Genomic DNA, 21,453 nt, shown 5'->3' with positions numbered 1-21,453 from the left:
CTCTTTAAACAATAATTACATCGAAGGCTATAAATAATAATACAACATAATATAATCCCTGTTCATAATATACTTAAAGTTAATTAAAATAATCGATACATTTAAAAAAAAAAATTCAATAATCTTAAATTATATAAATTAAATGTATCATAAAAACATTATAGCTAAAGTACGAGTTTAATAATAATGATAATAATTCATGTGACATTTTAAATTCGAATACAATATATATAGCTTAATTATGTAGGTACTTAATGTATAATTGTTAGGATTGCTGTCACCGCAATCAATGGCAAAAAGTCGTCAGTCGCAATAATCAAACAGGTACGCTTTGATAAGATTCTCTATATTGAATACTAAAATACAAGAGATTATTACTAAATTATTTAAATTTCTTAAAAGATTAACACTTACATTAAGTCTTCCATACCAATATCCGTGAAAAAAATATCGCAAAGTCGATAATTACCGTGATTATTAAACGGAAATAATCCACTAAACGATCTTTGTAAAGAACTAAAATATAAATTTAATATTTATATAATGCACAAAACTAAAATATTTATATGAATAAATAAAGTACTCACGGGTCCAGAATACGTTCTTTCAAACTATCGCGTCCCATGTAAACAATTAAATCTTTAAAGATATTCTTTAAATATGCTCTACTAGAATAAGTCGTTTCACTTTCAGTCAGTCGTACTGTTGAAAATATTTTCCAAGAAATCGAATCAGAATATAAAAGTTGAGCAAACAATTTAGCAAGGTTTACTAATTTGTATGGGTGGAAATGGTGGATAGTTGGGTAGCACTGCATAAAATAAGTTTCTAATGCTTCGACAATTGAAGCGTTTATGAGACATAAACTCTGAAAAATAGAATAGACGTGAGAAAAAATATGACGATGATATTTCACTCATCATTTTTTACTATATTGATATTTATTATTTTCATCCATTATACACATAATTAACTAATTCATTATAACTGTATACTAAACATTGTGACTAAATTAAATTACAGCAATATTTTTACCTTTTATTAAAACCACAATGATCATATGTCTCCATTGAGTAATATTTAGAATAGTAAAATATATGTATATAATTAAATGTAGAATGTAAATAATATATATATTATTATATACATTATAGGTACCTGGTACCTATTTAAATATTTTCTAATACATATTGTTTAATTTCAAATTTAACCACTCATATAATTATACTGTGTATAGTAATGGATATAAGATAACAAATATTAGCGTAATATTTAATAAAATAAATATATTTTTAAATTTAATTTTTACTTGAATTATGTTTCCAAAAACTGCATTGTATATAATACTATGTTCAAAGCAGCAATCCAAATATACATGGCACAGTTTCATTTCTTGACCAGGTTTCAATTTAATTTGCATTATTTCAAGAGCAATATCAAGTGGAGGTAAGTTTAAATTTACCATTATGTTAATGGTTTTTTTTATTGCTATGTTTCTGCTTAATGATAACATATTTGCTTCTGATTCTGTATTAATAAATAATTATTAAACATTAAGTAATAACTAATTATACATATATTTGTTAAAATATAGTAGGTATATAGACTATAGAGCGGGGATGGCAAATCCATGGCACGCGAAAAATTAAAATATTTTTACTATATATAATAAGCAGGCACGTATGCAGGGGAGTCCCCCCCACGAAATAATTTCGAGTAACTGGGAAGAAAATGTTTTATTATGTCGTGGTACGATTTGCATTGCTATATTTTGTAACCCCCAAGAAATTGTATTTTGCCTGATAATCGGTAAAAATATTTTAAGTATACGGCTATTATCGATCAATAACAATTATTCAATTTTATCTGTAGATAAAATAATGATATATAATACTATATTTAGTATGTAATATTATGTATCTAAACTAACCTTTTTTAGTACATCAATTATACCATAAAAGACAATATTTTTTTTTACAATACTGAATAATATAATACAGATAATATTTTTCATGGCACGCTCAAAAAAAAAGATAATTTTTGGCACGTAGTGTTCAAAAGGTTTGCCACCCCCTGCTATAGAGATTGCAGTGAATAACAATTATTATCAGTATATCACGTATCTGTCAACAATACTTTGTTATAAAAGGAATTAATATTAAAAAGTAATAAATTTAAATAAATTATAGAAAAAATATATTTATTTTAATATCAGAAAAGTATTTTATAGATAGCATTAGATGAGCTTAAAATGATCCTTCTATGTGTTTAATATGATTGAAAAATTATTTTTGTTTATACGAAAATTTTAATTGTTTTAATGGTAAAGAAACAACAATTTTTTTATTACTTATTAAGGCTATCTATTAGCAACTATTTTAATCCTTACCATGTTCATCTTCATCATCGGCCATTTCGTCAAAATCATATTTAGCAAAATACCAAACTTTACGTTTTAATTTTAGTATTTGCTTGATATTAGTTGTATAAATAATTTCATTAGATTTAAAATCTACATCATATATAAAATAATCTAAAGAAAAATAAATGCAAATTCAAGCATGGAAAAATATTATTTCGATGTGGATTGTGTATAATAAGCTATTACCTAGTTCATAAAGAGGATCGTAATCACAATTTAAAGTCATTAAATGAGTGTATTGTTTACGACGATCTACTAAATCAAACTGCTGTTCGTCTTCGTAATAATCTCGATATGTTATCAATATAATTCTTGCCGCCAAACATTGAACCTAAAATACGAGTATATTGTTTGAAATAAATTTAACAGTTTACTACACATCACTATATCAAACAATTTTAAATGGTTGATTAGCCATAAGTAGTAATACTATTAATACAATCGAATTAATTGAAAACGTTTTAGTAAATAGACAATTATTATTCTAAACAATAGTTTTATAATAGTTATTATAATATACTATGTCTATGACTACATGATTAAAAATATTATTTTAGCAAGTATTTATGTATTCAAATAATGTTTTATAAAACTATTTTCATAAAAATATTAGATACACAGGATCATGCAAAAAATGATTTGTCAACTATAATTTTATATTTGTCTATAACTAATCTTTAAATAACATGCTATAGAATATAGATAAACAATAATAATAAATAGATATTATTATTTTTTTCAATAATATGTATAATTAATTAAATCTAATATATTAAACGCAGTTAATCAAAAGATGACTTATTGCAAAAAACAATTATTTTATCAATTACAATTATTTTAATTATATTAGTTCGGTAATAACAAAATATGTATTAAAATAATAGTAGGTCCCAATAACAAATATACAAATATAATGAAACAATCAGTACTTTTAAATTAAGCTTGAAAATTATTATAAAACAATATTGATCAGCAAATTATCAACATTTTTGTTATATAAAAATCATTGATATTCGAATTTGAGTAAAATTTAATCAGTCATTTATTATAATAGGTACAAAAAATATTAATTTACCGATTTATCAATTTGATCATCTTGCGAAATATTTTGCAGCGTATCAAACGTATATTTCAAGTCTAGTTTATTCTCTGGATTCGAATTAATTTTTGTACCACATACTTTCAAAATTACTTCTACCATATCCAATGAGTGTTTGGTCGGTGATTTTATAAGTTTTTTAATAATATCAAGAGCCAACCAGTCTTTAGCCTAGATTAATAATCAACATACATCAATAGAAAATGTGTGCATTGTGCATTATTCAAATTTAATATGTCAATTAAAATAACTTACAACATTGTGATTAATCATAAAAATTATAAATAGTATTGGTGGTTTGTATTTGTACTCCTTTTTAAATTTGTATGCATTTGTGAACATATAAATGCACCTTATCAACAGCAGTTCAATAACGTTAGGAAACTAAATGTACAAGTAGACTCATTTGAATTAATGTGTGAAATTGTTTTTATCAAACAAATAAAAACTGTTTACCTCGAGATTAATGAAGGAAACCAAAGTAGCATACATATTTGTGCTGTGGAGTGATGCCGACTGTGCGTTTATTATAGCCTGACAAAATAACCCCTTTCCACGTACAATATTTAGTTGCAATAATTTATTTCTTGTATGTCGTATATTGCCTGGGTTTAACTTTTCTATTGCAGCTTCAATAGATAATTTCAAATTATCCCAATTACTCATCTGTTCTGATACACTAAAATAATTTAATAAAATTTAATAAATAATAAATATACAATGGTTATTAAATATTTTTAGACTTAGTGACCGTAGCGATAAATATATTGATTGTACAATGTTGTGTGCATGTGTGTGTCGTATGTTTATGTGTGTGTATGTGCGCGCGCGCGTGTGTGTGTGTATTATTGTGTTATTGACTTATTGTGTAAATGTAAACAATAAATAGTTGAAAAATACTTCGATTTTTCACTATTATGATCATGGTTTCTGTTAGAAAATGGTATCTAGTTTTAATTTAGGATAAGTTAAAATTTAAATTTCGTGTAGCCGTGTAGGTACAAAATACATTACTTTTTACAATCAATTTTTAAATGTACTCCATAATTGGCCATAATGCGAATAATAAACACAGCATATTTGCTATTTGCTTGAAAACTGTTATTTCTTTCTCTTTCAACAATATATACAAATAATAAACCTATTACATAATTTTTTTGTATATAATATATTATATACATAAAAAAAAGACTCAGATAACCATGGTCGTATTATAAATATTTAACTTAATTTATTAAATCTAAAAATAAAATAATTTTTAACTTACTTGCAAACATTATTTTTAGTAACGACGTTCATTTTTTTGTTATTATTTTTAGAATCTGTAAATACGTAATAAAATATTATGATAAATAAAAAAGGTAAATTAGGCTTACATGTATTTTCTAAATACGAGTTATATAGCAAAAATGGGTTATTATTCTTTCATATTATTATATTTAAAATGATAGAGAGTTCTACTAATTTGATTTTCATATTAAGTGCTAACTTTAGAAATAGGAAGGTAGAAAATAAATGGCAGCACAATTTTAATTGGAAATATAAATAATTTATGGTTTATTTCATAATTACTGAAATTAATAATAATAAAAAATATTTAGTATATAAACATAGAGGTGCTAAAAATGAGTAGTTTCCTCTCGCCTATATGCGATATCATTTTCCATCAAACTAAAATATTATATTCGTTATATTAATAGTACATAGGTAATTAAAAGAACTAATTTGTATTTTTATTTAATTTGAAGTTATTGTAGTAGTTAAAGTAGTTAAAAAATTATATTTAACTATATTTTATCAAAACGATTTTTATTTTTTATTTATATATAATATTTGATATTTGTCTATATACATATATATATATATATATAAATAAATTGAACAATATTTTGACCAAAAAAATTATAAATATACATATTTAGATTATTAAAAGGGTGACAATATCTTATTTTGATAATGGTGGAAAATGGACGGTTGACTAAGATTTGTTTTGTTATTATTATTTTTTTTTTTTTTTTGAAAAATGATCGTGGACGAGTATGGTATTTAATTTTTATAGAAATAGGGCTACGATTACTTATAAATCTATAACCTATAATTATTTTTCCTTCCATTTATTTTATCAAATTTACATTATTATAGTATACAATGTAAATTGTAGATACTTCTTTAATACATTAATTCTAAATTCGAAGGTTAGACATAAAGGTATATGTATTTAATCACACAAACATTTATAAGGATTAACAATGGTTTTTGAATTGCTAATAAGGAAGATTGATTATTTTTTAATCAAATAGACACAATTATCAGACAAAATTATACGATATACAAATATTGTAGCGGTTTTATATCATGAGAACTGTTAGTTGGTTTAATTATTCAGTCAATAATTGAACAGCTAGAATGCTAAATTATATTTCGCAATAACCATTTAGGCCTTTCTAAAATGTAATATTTAATAATATCATAATAAAATGATAAAAATATAAAGAATATTTTTGAATTAATTTAAACCAGTTTACCTTTTGTATTGAGTAGGTACAATTTATTATTATAATTATAATTACCATCGATGAATTAAACTGTTCAAGTATACAACATGTTTTACATGTTAATACTTTTAACAGTAACTAATTATTTCAAAAAATATTTTGTTATATACGTTTTTGAACATTTATTATAACTTATAGCTTTGTTGATACATTTTTGAAAAAAAAATTATTTTTTATTCCTCCGTCATTATTATGTATTTTTAAATGAAAACAAAAATTTTGATTTCATATTCTAAGGCAAGATATTTTATTAAAAGTCTCATGAAAAATCGAGTTCTTAACCAATAATTTGTAATAATTATAAACTAAAACTTATAGATTATGCCTACAAGTATTTAAAATTTAGATGAGTGAAGCAGAGTAGATTGTCTCAGTAAAATATTTGTCCATAACTGTACTTATCTTTTATTTTTTATTTTTAGTATAATATATTATACAATTTATAGATGTATGCACAATATATATGTTTGATATAATGGAAGAAGAAAATATCGAAATTCGTGATAAAAGAATTATCCATTAGTGTCACTTAAGAGGTATTCCGCTAATATTTGCTTCTTTTCAGAATCTGTTACAATTATAAAAACATTAAAGGTGTACGATGAATTTAATGAAAAAAAAAGATTTAGATTACAGAATGAAAAAGCATCCAGCAGGAGATACCTTTTAGCATTTAATACTTAAAATAGAATTAACTACAGATTAAAAATCAATTTAAATGTACAAAATTCTCAGAATATCCTCATTTAGAACACGAAAATTGTTTGCACGGTGACATTTAAAAAAGCGTAGAGAAACTCGGTTTAAACGTTGGTTAAAACAACTGTATGAGGAGGAGGAGGTATCTAATGTAACATAAAATAAGCGCTATACCGTCATAATCGGCAGAACCTATAATATTATTATGTAAGTACTAATTGCAGATATCGCAGTAAAATATAAATTATATATTATGTATATGGTGACGGATATTACAGACAGTCAATATAACTGTAATGAATTACTTCACGCCACTTCGGCGGTGATACCAAACACTGTACGTCGTACTAATAAGAATATTATATTATTATTATGGGCGATGTTCCATATACTCACAAAATCTTTTGCGGCCATAGAAAGCCGTCATGTTCAGCGGTTGCTCTTCCGTGTCCGAAGAATAGATTTCAAACATTGTGGTGATAACGACGATGACAGTATTTTATTATTATCAGATGCGAGCGCACAGCATCGACGGAACACTCTACAGCGAGACTGCGGTGAACATGCTGCTGCGTGTGGCGCGCGATCGCAATTGTAGAGCGGTGGACTGGTGGCACGGCGAGCAAATCTGAACACAGCAATCGGTGGTCTTTGGCGACGGCGACGTGAGGGAGGGTCGGCGCGCGCCGCAGAGGGCGACGTCGTCCGTCGTCCGTCGTCGTCGGCACACGATATTTTTCGTCGCGTACAGAAGGGAAACAAGACGGGCCCGCGTTCGCGCGCGTATAATATCGTCCATTAGTTTGCGGCGGCGGCGACGGCCTTGAAAACCGTGACTCACCCGCGTCCATATTCCTAATGGAACGTTTAGAAGTGCAGAAATAATTAGCCGCGTGGGGTCGAACGATGTATGTAAACGTGGACGGACCCTTAAATCGGCCTTGGCGCGTATACGGCGTTCGACCATGTTCCGCGCTATGGGGGGGAAGGGGTTGGAGTACAGGGGCCCGGTTATTTTAAAAACCTGTTGAATTGTAATACTGGTGTATACATATTTTATGTCAAATAATATTTTACGATGTACATATGTATAATACATGAACATTATACACACATTAACATTATATTAAATAACCTATGTAAATATTATTATTTTGATATTTTAATTTGTAAGATGCGGGTTACCTTGATGTTATAATCGTGTACCTATGAGACGGGCGCATGTAAACTCCGCTACAAGTACCTTTTTTTAATGTCAACTCCGCCGGGGAGAAAAAAAAACAAGTAAAATTGTGTTCGTGTAAACTGCGCCAGATCTATAAAAAAATATATATAATTTTTATAATAATTATTGTCCACAATAAATAATAGTTAAGTACGCGTATAATATGTCAAAAAATATAGAAAACTTAAAAATAAAAATAATAATTGTCGGAACAAACCAATGACGCATATTGTAATATATTATACTAATGTGTATTGTGTAAAATGATCATAATAAACATTAAATTTGTAACACTCATTATTTTTTTAATTCTGAGTAAATAGTTGAGATAATATACAGTTAAGTTTTAAATATCTATTTTAGAAATTTCGACGTACCTATGTCATTGCAACAGATGTCGACGTATTTAATGTAAACACTGGCGGAGTTTCCATATACCCGTTACACGCAATAAGAAAATAAAAATGTAGTTTACAATCGCCCCCTATGAGCAATCGTATCGCCTGTAATGGGCTGTTACTATTTTCGATTTTAACAATAAGATTTATATACCAACTTTTAAGCTAGATTTAAAATTGAAGAATGGACTTTTATTAAACTGGAAAATTCAATGAAGACATGGCACAAATCAACAGCAAGTCAAGAATGATTAAATTCGCTTGTTATTTTATCTATTCGCTTTAGCAACAAAGAAGTAATCGATAGATGCCTTAGCTGATTTAGCTGTCTTTAGCCCGTAAACTGTCAACATAAATAAAAATACAATTACTCAAAATAGAAAAATTCTCAAATGCATTAATTACAGGAGTCCGTCCCTATATTGTATTTGTAGTAAGGGCTGCTACCAAGTGACATGTCCCATTCCCGAGTATCCGATATTTGTTAACTATAACAACTGTTTTAATTACAAATTATACTATTTTCAACCAGATCGACCCTCGTGAAGCCTACTAATCGCAAATTTATTCATTTCCCTCGGTCAGTTGACGGTTCATTAACTCCGACGAGGCAGCTGCAGAACTGCACACATCTTATTTTCACACCACAGTTGATAAAACGAGGTACCTAAAGTCCTAAAAGCGTACACCGCATCATTTAATATTTAAAATAAATAATTTAATATAATATTTTATTTTGTTCGTGTACTCATCGGTTTCTCGTTAGTGACACTTCATTGGTCTACCCAAAATTCGGGACTTTTACCGATGGACTGCTCCCGTGAACAATAAGTGGTTTTTATTTATTATAAATGACACTTCTAAATTATTCAAATTTTTAATAAACAAATATAAAGTCCACTATCTTAATCTGTGGGCACGAATACTCACAATACAAATGTAATTTCGAACGCAATTTGTAAATTTGTAAATAATATTAAATATCTTTTTTTAATGTAATATATTTCAGTGATTATACTATATAATTGTAAATTGTATACAGCGATTCTCAATCTAAAGGGTTACCGACAAATTGTTTCGGGACGCCAATACATAACATTATGTTAGATAACATATTATGTATAATGTATATTGTAAACTTTATTTTGTAAAATTTGTTTAAAATAAACTTTTAATACTATATTATAGAATAAAATCATATTAATTTAAAACAACTTTTTCATGCTAATAAAACAAACCATATAATGGTCGTTAAAAATCTTCTTAACAATATAATAAGGGGTCGTGGACTCATAAAGGTTAAAAATCGCTAGTTTAATGAATTTGATGGTAAACAGAGTAAAATATTACTACATCAGCCCCTCCTAAAGAGTTTTTAGAACATACCTTGAATATTTATATTTAATATTTTATCTATCACTTAAGTGCCGTTAATGTCTACATACGTCTAAAAACATTTTATTTTTTAAGTAAAAATTAAATGCTATAGTGTAACAACCTATATTAAAACTACTATTTTTTACTATTTTTGAAAATCCGGAAGTTAAGAACAAGCAATGAATAACGCTTATACATTGTAGAAATAATTATTATTTATTTTTATGTTATACTTCTGAAAATCCTTTCTTTATTCAATTTCATGTAATCTATGAGCAAGAACTAAAAACCATTAGGCTCGTATATCTAAAAATTTAGGTAAAAAAAAGTTAATAACGAAAGTATCTACGCTAATCTATATTTTTAATTTTCCTGGATCAAAATATTTTACCAATCCACCCTACACAAATCGTCATTGTCACATCATACTCGATACCCCTATATGTCAGACGCGTGCTTATAAGAAATTAACTTACTGACATGCATGCACATGTCAATACTGTAATTATTCATCAACATATTTCGAAATATAAATCATATATAAAGATAATCAAATTCTTTTTAGAAATTACAAGCATGATTATGCTCCAAAATATAATTTAATAAAAAATTAATGTGAGATACTTTTGACCAGTAATAAACGTGAAGGTAATACGCTAATATGCATATCCATTATTCACGTACAATAAGGGCACAAAAATATATTAACATACCAGATTTACTTTATAGGTACATATAAAAAGTTTCGCTGAAATGTGTTTGTACATGCTGAATGGACGATTGTAAACTCTCTCAAGTCTACTTCAACACTACTAACTTAATAATAAAAATGTCGTCATGGACTATTATTATAGTGAAAATAAAAATAAAATAAATTAAATTGAATACCTATACATATACATTTCATTTAAAAAAGGCAATCATATAATAATAATTTATATCAATACCTGAATAAGCTGCTATGAGCTATACAATTATAGTCAAAAAATAAATAAATACGAAATATATTACAATTAAAAATATTTAAATTTAATTTTTATGATAATATGAACATACAGATTTCAAAAAACTTTAGGGTATCTTTACCCTTGGTCTTTATATTCTATTATTTTTTATATGGTTTTTTCTTTACTTTTGTTATGATTGTTTTTACTTATTTTATTTTGTTTATATACACACTTCAGCTTAAAAATCTGTCAAAACATTAATAAATATAAATTTAGATCGATGAGTACTAGAGAAATATGAACTGAAATAAAAAAGATTTGCTATGTTTAATTTCTAACGGTAATATATTGTAAATTTTTGGACCAGTAAATATGTGGATTGTGTTAAATTTTTGTGCATAGTTGGTGCTTTGATATTAGATATTTGTCGAGTATTGTGTTCGTGTTCAGCTTTAAAAGTTAGGTTATTTTTAATTATATAAATTACTGAAGCTTTATAAAATAATTTTTTTACTGTTAGACTGGTAATATGGGAAAGATGTCCAAAGTGGCCACGCTTTGGGAATATTTTAATAAAACCTTCAATATTGTTAAATTAAATATGTCAAGAATCATAATTCGTAATCTGAAACAATTTTAAATTAATAAATAAAAAATTATTTTTATTTTTTTTAAAAGTACAAATTTATTCACTTTGCCCACCTAGGTGTATAAAGTGGTGAGTCAATATCCATGGTTCAAAATTTATATTATTATTCATTATTTCATAAAATTATCATAAATATATATAATAATAACTTATGTTATATTCTTACAAAAACTTTTATTTGATAAATAAGTAACTTTATTTCAATCTTTGAGTCCCTTATTAATATTTTTATAATTAATAATTAATTAATCAGACTTGGTACTTTTTTGGTAGGTATCAAAGTTATTTTATAAAATAAACCTAACTTATTAAGATTTTTAAAACAAATAAATAAATAATTATTATTAAGTACGTGACTGCTTTGCCCTTTTAATAATGTTTAACTTACTAATTAAAAAAATATTAATCCTTTTAACTAATTAAATTCAAGTCAATATAAAAACTAATGTAGATTTTGAAAAAAAATAATTCGAGTATATTAATTACTATATTTATAAGATATAATTATTTATTCAGAGCATTTACCTTACACCAACCGCATTAAAAAATTAGATTTTAGTTTTAAACGAAAACGGTAAATGTTTTTATCAATAGTTATTTATCAATTGATAAATATGATAACAATGAACGTGTTAAAAACAGTTGTTTATTTATTTACGGCAGAATATTAAGACATAACCACTTTACCCGCTATGACCACTTTTTACAACTTTCCCTACATTCATATCATAGTATAGGCATAATTTTGTGTGATATCTTGAGTCTTTTTTTAAAATAATTTTTAGTATTTTATTTAGTATTTTTTTTTAATGGTTCAATAGTTGTTTCACGTATATACGAAATAATTCAGTACAAAGCAAAATTTTCCGATTTTTCATTTTGTGAAGTCATAACCGATTCGTTGTGTAGCAATAACTTTTAAAACAATTCGGGAAAACTTACACATTTCCTACAGGTAACCATAATATTGACCCGAGATCGCTAACTATTTTTAAAAATCAGGAGAAATTACCACTGCCTTGCTGAACGATGTATATATCGGACGTAGCTCATTCGACTCCCGTTTTACAAAAAAGTAAAAACTCAAACGGCTCCCGTTGAAAAAGGTTTCCGACAAGGTAAATTTCCAAACGACTCCGGTACTTTGTAACACAAATTCCTCTTCACTTCATACATGCAGACTGTCTCAAAAAAGGTATGGTTAAAAATGTGTTAGTGGACACTAAGTAAATTATACAAATTATATAAAAAAGCTTATACTATTGTATAATTGTGAATTATAATTTAAAAGTTAAAAAAATATATAAAAAAAATGTAAAACATCTATGTATATATAAAAATATTTTAAAAAAATCAAAAATTTAAATTATAGATAAATTTTTTTGGTACAATTTTTTCATATACTCCGCATACGAATATTTTTATCGAGTACACGAGTTTGTATAATATATAATTTCTGTAGTAGAATTATGTTCAATGTTTCAGTATTTTTGATATTGTCATTATAGGTATCTTATATTTTTAGTATTCAGTTTTATAGACGTATTTTATACGATACACCGGTTTACAGTGCTCGATAGTAATATCAACGTCCTAAATGTTAGGTAAAAAATAATAATAATAACAATCAACATGCATAATTTATTCAATAGATACCTATACTAAATAGATAACAAAATTAATAATTATTGTTTTTGAAATAAAAATCGTAAAATTCGTTTACTTATACTAGAGACTTAGATTAGCTCAAATTGGTATACCGGTATGACGGTATTGCCGTTAGCAGTTGGGAATTTACTTGTTTGTAAATTTTTTTTCAACGGAAGCTTTTGGAGTAAGCAAACAAGGGGCGGGAGCCGTTTGGGATGCGCCGGTATATATACGCGAATATAAATAAATAGTATAGTATAGTATCAATATTAAATATTATATTAGTAATAAAGAGCAGTCACTGCAGTCAGGTTTAAATTCAATGTTGGGTATCAATACATAATATTTTATATATTTCAAAATACCCAATAAAAGTATAGATACTGAATAACGTGAATATGACTGATCAGAACCGTAGCAATGTTAATTTGCGCTTCTGACCATTTAACATATTTTCGCCCTTGTAAAAATTGTTTATCCTCCTACCCACGTACTTACACATATAAAGACATTCATTTTATAGATTCGTTATTTTATTTTATTTTTATTAGCTATTATAATAATTATTATATTTAATAAGAAAAAAAATCACTGCCAAACTTATTATAACCTTATATAATAATTTAAAAAATAATTGTGCTTTTATACATTTCAAAATTTCACTTTTCGTGCTTTTTTAGTAGCAAATTCATATATAACATTTTCAAAATTTATTTTTGAAGCCAATTCACGTTTAATCGATATAATACTCATATTTGTCAATTTTTCCTGTCACATTTTAGACCTTCGATAATTCTTAATAATTTTCAGTTTACTACAACTTCTTTCATAAGTGTTTCCTTTCATGGACTGATACAAAAATACTGAATACTAAAATAGGAGTAGTTATCTACAACCCATAAATATGAATAAATTGATGAAGGTCTTTAAAATATAAAAATAAAACATTTAAAATCCTAATTTTAAATTAAACATGCAGCTATGAGTTAATAATAATAATCGATTTTGAAATGCATTATTATTTTGTTAACACTTGTAATATTTTTGTACACAATACGCCATAATAAAATACTATAGCGTAGCTATTCTAGTATAATTATTTTGCCCATATTCTAAATAAAATGTATGTTATTAACAATTGGTATAATATAAGGTGTATTTTATTCTAGATTTCGCGGCTCTTTTTTCGTTGCGCTCCTGGCCTGGGCCAGTTTCGCCAAGCCCTAGCTACGGCTCTACGACTGATCTATAATAAGTACATTATTCAGTACTAATATATAAAAATAGTGTTTTTCCTACGTAAAATATGGCCTAAAAGTATACCTACGAGGGTGCGACTTCAAGAGTAAATTACTTCTATAAAACGTAAATGTATATTATTTTAGTTTAAATTTGGTTTACTGTGACATTTATAGAGTAATTTTTTCCTCATTAATTTATATTAAACAACCATTTATATTGCATTGTATAGTGTTTAATCTATTATCATTACGATTTAAAATGTTTCGTATGTTTTTAATATTTAAACAATTATTTTTTCCTTTATATATATATATTAGATAGAAATATAAAGACAAAATACTAACAAGAGTGATTTAAGAATATTTTTAAATGTTATCAACTCCAATTACTGTCTTTGAAGCTTATATGAAAAACATTTTATAAAAATATTACATCACTACGAGTTATACGAGAAATGTCTTTATCTGTCCAATTACGTCAAATATTTTTAATCATCGACTGCCTCCCACCAACATTTATTATTTACAATTCCACACTTGAACTATTGAACTCAGTATATTGTGTATAATATTATTTTCTGGCGTACAAAGCTCTTCAGCTTTCGACGAACTATTTTTATATAAATATTTACTACGTTTTTTTGATTAACACTATGTCAATCGATAGTCAAAAAAGGAAAACTGTAAATTAATCACTACCTTATTATTATAATGTAAAACAAACTATTAAAACTGAATAGGTTTCTTTTATACAAGATGCTAATTAATAATAAATAAAGGATTTATCATTTAGACAATGCCGACGATCTATCTACTGAATACACTTTATCACACATGCGTAAAAATACATAAATACGATTCCGATTTTAAACTATTTGACTTTCTCAGATAGACTTTTCTCTTGGATAGACTACTTACAAAAAAGGTGAACGTAGGTAACTCTCAGAAATATAGGTAAAATATGCTTGTTTTCATTTTTTATTTTGCATAAAAATGCATATTTTGGATATTTAAAAACATATTTTGTGATTTCTAATGGCTACAAGTCCTGTGCTCTATTTATAAGTATGGTATGAATATTGTATAACTAGAATAAATTAAAATATATGTGGTTTTTATAATACCGTTTATGTTCTCGGTAAAAAATCAACTAATAAACATTTAACAAATTCAAATCGGGTTATCATAATTATCATAAATCATGTCATAAATTCGCGATAAGAATAGCTCTCAACAGTCTACAGTTCTACACACACACACTTATACCGTCATTATTATTAGTTCGTAATGTTTGTTTATCCATCGATGCGTAGAATTAATTAGTGTCCAAGCGGTGGTGCCACTAATCACCTTATGCTCCCGGCCCGAACAGATACATCCTATACAATATGACGTAGAGAATAATTCAAAAATAAATCGTATAATTATAAAATATTAGAAGTACATTTTTTAATATTTTAGACTTAGTTGCGTCAATTGTTTAAAACCGGGACTCAACTTATCTACAATCTTTGTCAAAGAATAACATCTTATCTTTTAAATAAAATGCTAATATAAACATTTATTGACAATTTCAAGTTTTAGAATTCAAATGTTTAATAAACAATTTTATCAACATTAAATTAAATACTAAATACCAAGTAAAAAAAAAATTAAATTAAATAGACCCAAAAATAGATTAAAAATTACTCAATATTCTTTTTAAATGATTAATAATATTTAGGTATCCCAAATAATTGATACTATCTATATTGGTAGTATGGCTACAAGCGGAGAATGTATTTAAATTTGTATTGACTCAATGGAAAAACTACTTTCGTGACCTTTGTCACAATTTATACAAAATTTAAATTGGCGCTAACACAGAAAAATACACAAAAATTAAAAGTTAAATAAATAATACTATTATATCATGCGTCTTTCACGTCGAATTAAATAATAATATTCTAATATTAACGAGGTAGGTACCGGGAATACAGAATAAATATAATACTCAATTTTCTATGGGTATACGGCATATACGGCTGTTTTATTGTAACCTAAGTATTATCAACATATTATACCAATATTATACAACCGCACAAGCCACCAATACAATTTCCAACACAATTAACAATTTTGGTTTTACCATTTTTCTAACGGTCAATACTTACAATATAATTATTTATTTTTCGTGTAGATTTTCGAGATAAGATTACCTTGAATGAAATATTGACAGTTACGTTAATTGTGTAGACTTATAAAAAGTTCCAAATGATTATTTAACTGACAAAAGGAATGAGGCTACTACTCGACTATGCAACACCGACACTCAAAAGCAATCCAAATAAAATACAATATAACAAATCAATGTTTTTGCTTAACAATACGCAAACAATATTTTTATATTTTTATAATAAATTTATATCCTCATCTCCCCCAATAATTTCTACCAATGTCAAAAGAATGCATTAATCTAAATCAATCACTTATAAAAATGACTTCCATATGTTTCCGTTATCGTAAAATTGTCATACCTAAACAATACCGATGTATAAATAAGTACACACAATATCATTACAATAAATTAATAATAATAGTAAATGAGTGTAATACATTATTTTGTCGATTGTTTTTTTTTATTTTCCACTCGACATGTAAAATTCATATAAGCCCCGTTATTGGCGACAACGAACAATCGACCCTCAATAAATTTCGGATGCAACTTATGCTGCATACACAATCCCCTTTACTTGCGCATTACGATTGTGGAGAAATTAATAACTATTAATATCATATTTTAACGATATAAATTCATGACATAATGTAAATAATTGTACAATACAAGTGTATAATAATTTGCATATACATACAAAGTACGTGAATGTGCATGTGTATATTTTTAAATTTTATTACAATACTATCGTGGTAGTAGGTATTATTTTGGGCAGTATCTATTTCCACCAAGAGTACTTTTCCCTTTTTCACCAATACTCATTTCTTACAATTAAGATATTAACCACATTTCATCAAAATAATAAATAAAAAGTTTATTCAAAATAATAAAAATAATAAAATCGTTGACATATATAAGTAAGCACCCAGGGATTATAATACCAATATTTATAATATGTATCTATGAATTTATTTAAAAAAAAAAGTATTTTGTTTTTATATTTTTAATTTATTTTAAAATAGAATATGGTATATATTTTTTAAGCTGAATTATTGATATAGTTTTTGAAATATATGTTCAATTTACTTAATATAAGTACAAATAATATAGGCTTTAGCCATATTCTTTAAAACAATATATGTATAGTTATTGTATTCTTCCACTTCTCAATTTTCTGAAAAACAAAGTCTAGACTATATTCCTACATTACCAAAATAAAAAAGATAGTTAAGTGAGTATCAATTTGCTGTGCAGTGTACATTAGGTGTTGAGTGGGTCATTTTTGTAGGTATTTACATTAAATTTAAATTCAATAATGTATCATTGTCTACGAAAAACTTTTTTAAACGAAATGATCTATCAGCCGATATCACCAAGTGATAAAGTTTTTTTTTTTTAATATTGCTCAATATTACATTTATTATATTATTAGTATATATATAATTATTATAATAATGTATATTTATACCATATTAACTTATATAGGTAACTCAAAATGTAATAACAGCCTTCTATAAATACCATAAAACAGTAAAAATAGATTCCTAATATCTATAAATAAATAATATTTTAAAATAAATCAAAAATATTATTGCGTACAATAAAATAAAGTACTTACACAAAAGTTTAAGTTCCCACGAATAATGTTTTTATATATAATAAAATAATAAACATATCGTTATTTAATAAATAAGTAAATAAATAAGTAATTTTGTTCAAACTGAAACTTAAAATATCTATTAAAAATAATTGTCTATATCTTTCTTAAATGTAATGCTTTATTTTATACTTATATGGAACCTTGTATTACATTTTAAATGTTGTGTATAAAAACAAAAAATTGTTACACATTTCTACCTATAAAATAATTTATTAATTTTTTGATTTTTATGAATTTTGTCAAAATTCTAACTTTAAACACTTATAACAAAATATTATGACGATTTATTTTCGATATTTTTTTATTGAGAAATTAACAGCTTATGAGGAGCTTTTTATTAAATTATCAAGCATTTTTACCAATTTTTTGTAAAAAGAATTTAAAAAAAAGTTGAAAATTTCTTATGCTCAAAAGGTCAAAAATATTCGAAATATTTTGTTGTGGGTATATTACAGAAAATGATAACATAAACATTTTTTCTATTTTTTTTTTGTTTTCGAGTTCCATAAAAAATCGATTTTGTCGAATAATAATTTACGTAAAAATTGCCATTTTTCCTTAATGTTTTGTTTGTTTTTCACAATTATAAAAATAAATACTGAGAATTTTTTGTTTGATCTGTTTAAAATACAAACTATGTCGAATTTTACATCTAAGACCACCTCCATTTTTAAAAATTAAAGCAATTTATCGACACATGATACAAAAATACATCATGATAAAATCAAATGAATCGCGCGCTGCGCAAAGAATTTGAATTTATCGGCCTCCAAATAATTTGAATATTTTTCTGTACATTTGTATGTAGACAATAGCCAATAGGCATAGACATCATAATTACAATAGTAATTAAATATTAAACTATTCATTTTTTTTGTCATAATATTGAAAACTATAATAAACAAGTACCCTATGGCCTATGTAGTACCTTTATATACCTATTACGCCTTCATGATCTGCAAGCATATAGAAACTGTTCCACATTGAAGTCCCTGACATACAAATACAACTTTACCATCTTCATAAACTCATCCCTTAACTTTTTTATTTATATATAATTTAATATATTTATCCTTTATAATAATATCGTATAATTTGTATCCTTTGCGAACGTAAAATGTCAAAAGCACTTTTAGAAAATTAAACAAATGCTAGGGTTTTCACGCACCAGATAAAACGAAATACGAGCTGATTGTCGCAAAGATGAAGGATTATAACACACACTACATTTTGTGTATATAATATTTATTATATTAATACTATATATAAATACTATATCGAGCTAAAATATTGATCTGAGAACACATAGGAGTTTAAACTTTTCTTTAATATTATATCATTTAAATACACAAATATACGTACTCCGTACTGACGTACTGTATATCTATTTATCATACCTCTATAAAGGAATCTATGTTTTTATTTAAGTGGATTTTTAAATGAGAAATAATTTTTAAGGGGTTTAATATAGGCAATATTTTTTAAAAATTGCACCGTAGTCCGTAGAGTGACTTTCTAAACCATATTTTCATTTAAGACATAGACTACGATGGTCATGGACTTGTGGTTATATTATTAGAAATAATATACTCACCCTATATTAAATTTTTACATATCAAATTCATTGTTTTATTTCTACGCATATGCGCACGCTCACAAAAAAAGCAATTTTTTTTTGTTGAAAACAGTTTTATTCTGTTTAAAACATCTAAAACAAAATAAAGTGTTCGGGTTTAAATCATAATCGTAAACAACATGTATTTTAATTTTTGGTCAGAGATATTTCACCGTTAGATAAAATTTAAAATAGAATTAATCGAATTAGGTACGTAGGCATTATAGATACTTTTTATTACGACATGCAAGAACTAATAATATTATTCTTAAAACAGTTAAAACGGTTAATAAACAAAATCTGTTTTAAATATTTAATATCACCAATAATTTTTTTATTTGGTTTACAAAATATGTGCCCAATTATATTATACGTTCGACAATAATTTTGTTTTACGAATACTATTAATCACTAATGCGTACAAATTAATCGTATTTTATGAGAAATTTCACCATTCAAAAACATTCGGAAAAATGTCTCTACCGTATAGTATGTCGTGTCGAGTGTGTTGTGATCATATTATACAGACATACAGTTAATAACTAAAATGGATTTTATCGATGTGTTAAGTTTAAATTCAAAGATAAATCATTACGTACGAAAAACGATCCTGGGCGGAAATAGTCTATCAGCCTATATTTCTAAAAATATATAATGTTTTTTTATAGGTCTTATTATCAGGTAGGTTGAATTAAATTTATTGTATTAAAAATTATAATGATATAAGATATTACTAGCTATTATTTTTTAAGCAAGACTTAAATTGTTGATAAAATGAATATCATTTAAAGTTTAAAAAAAATACAATAACTTAATTTAAATATATTGCATACTATTTCTAAATAAATTTTAAAAAAATTCAAAATAAGTAAACTTTAACTTACGAGATAATTTTATTGATTTGCATAAAATAGCTTAAATAGAAAATTGCACAGATTGATGAACTTGGACATAAATCATTATTAAGAAATACAAAAGACTTTTTAGAATAACTCACCAACTATTGTACTTTTCGCAATTCAAATAAATTTTGATTTTTTCTTTACAAATCAAGTTTTCTGGTTGTCTTGCTTCATGCTTGCTAACTTGTCTTAGTGTCTGTATAAATGTGTTTAGTAACATCACACCGTTTTTTCACTTCCTACTTAAATGTCATAATACTGTATATAGCCGTATAGCGGACTTTTTACAGACGTCGGTCGAAATCGTATCGGCATCTAATTCTGACACAGCTTTTTAGCTAACTAAGCTGTTTGTCTTTCAGCATTTATTTTATTACAAAAATAGTAAAATATATAGGTATACAAAAATGTTCAAATAAATGTATAACACAAATAATAATATGCCAGAAACGAAAGTGCATTCAGTGAACCATAGAACTAATAGTCTGAGACTATATAATATACTAAAATATCGATAATTGATGTCAAACAATGAAATTGTTGTCATTTACTTATTTTTAAAAACATTATTTTCCTATCGAAGATTTAATCTGGGTAATGGAATGGACAGTGTGTCTACAAATAAATCCTAATTGAATAAAAGCCCACACGGATATATATATATATTATACCTATATTAAGTTTATCTTAATTCACGGTGTGCACACAACTCACTGGTGAATGGTGATAGTAAAGCTAGATATTTATAATTACAAACTATGTAATTATATTGGTACCTATTCTAACAGAAAATGGATTTAGAAAGGACGGATAGAAATAAAGAAAGAAACAAATATACAATAACAGTCAACAATTATTT

At 25.8% G+C, this 21,453-nt stretch overlaps 1 protein-coding gene across 1 annotated transcript; it reads right to left on the bottom strand.

Moving 5' to 3' along the window:
• Window positions 1-233: 233 nt before the first annotated feature.
• On the bottom strand, window positions 234-4,820 carry LOC113559093 (pre-mRNA-splicing factor CWC22 homolog). The gene is made up of 10 exons (XM_026964683.1): window positions 4,789-4,820; window positions 3,978-4,200; window positions 3,777-3,905; window positions 3,498-3,692; window positions 2,609-2,753; window positions 2,390-2,533; window positions 1,310-1,527; window positions 588-868; window positions 415-516; window positions 234-356 (listed from the first exon to the last, which is right to left on the bottom strand). The coding sequence occupies exons 1-10, from the start codon at window positions 4,818-4,820 to the stop codon at window positions 317-319; spliced, it is 1,509 nt and encodes a 502-aa protein (XP_026820484.1). The 3' UTR covers window positions 234-316.
• Window positions 4,821-21,453: the final 16,633 nt, after the last annotated feature.

This window comes from Rhopalosiphum maidis, chromosome 3 (assembly GCF_003676215.2).
Source record: "Rhopalosiphum maidis isolate BTI-1 chromosome 3, ASM367621v3, whole genome shotgun sequence".
Classification (NCBI taxonomy): domain Eukaryota; kingdom Metazoa; phylum Arthropoda; class Insecta; order Hemiptera; family Aphididae; genus Rhopalosiphum; species Rhopalosiphum maidis.
Note: the sequence above shows the minus strand (reverse complement) of the source record. Positions and strands in the feature narration are given on the sequence as shown.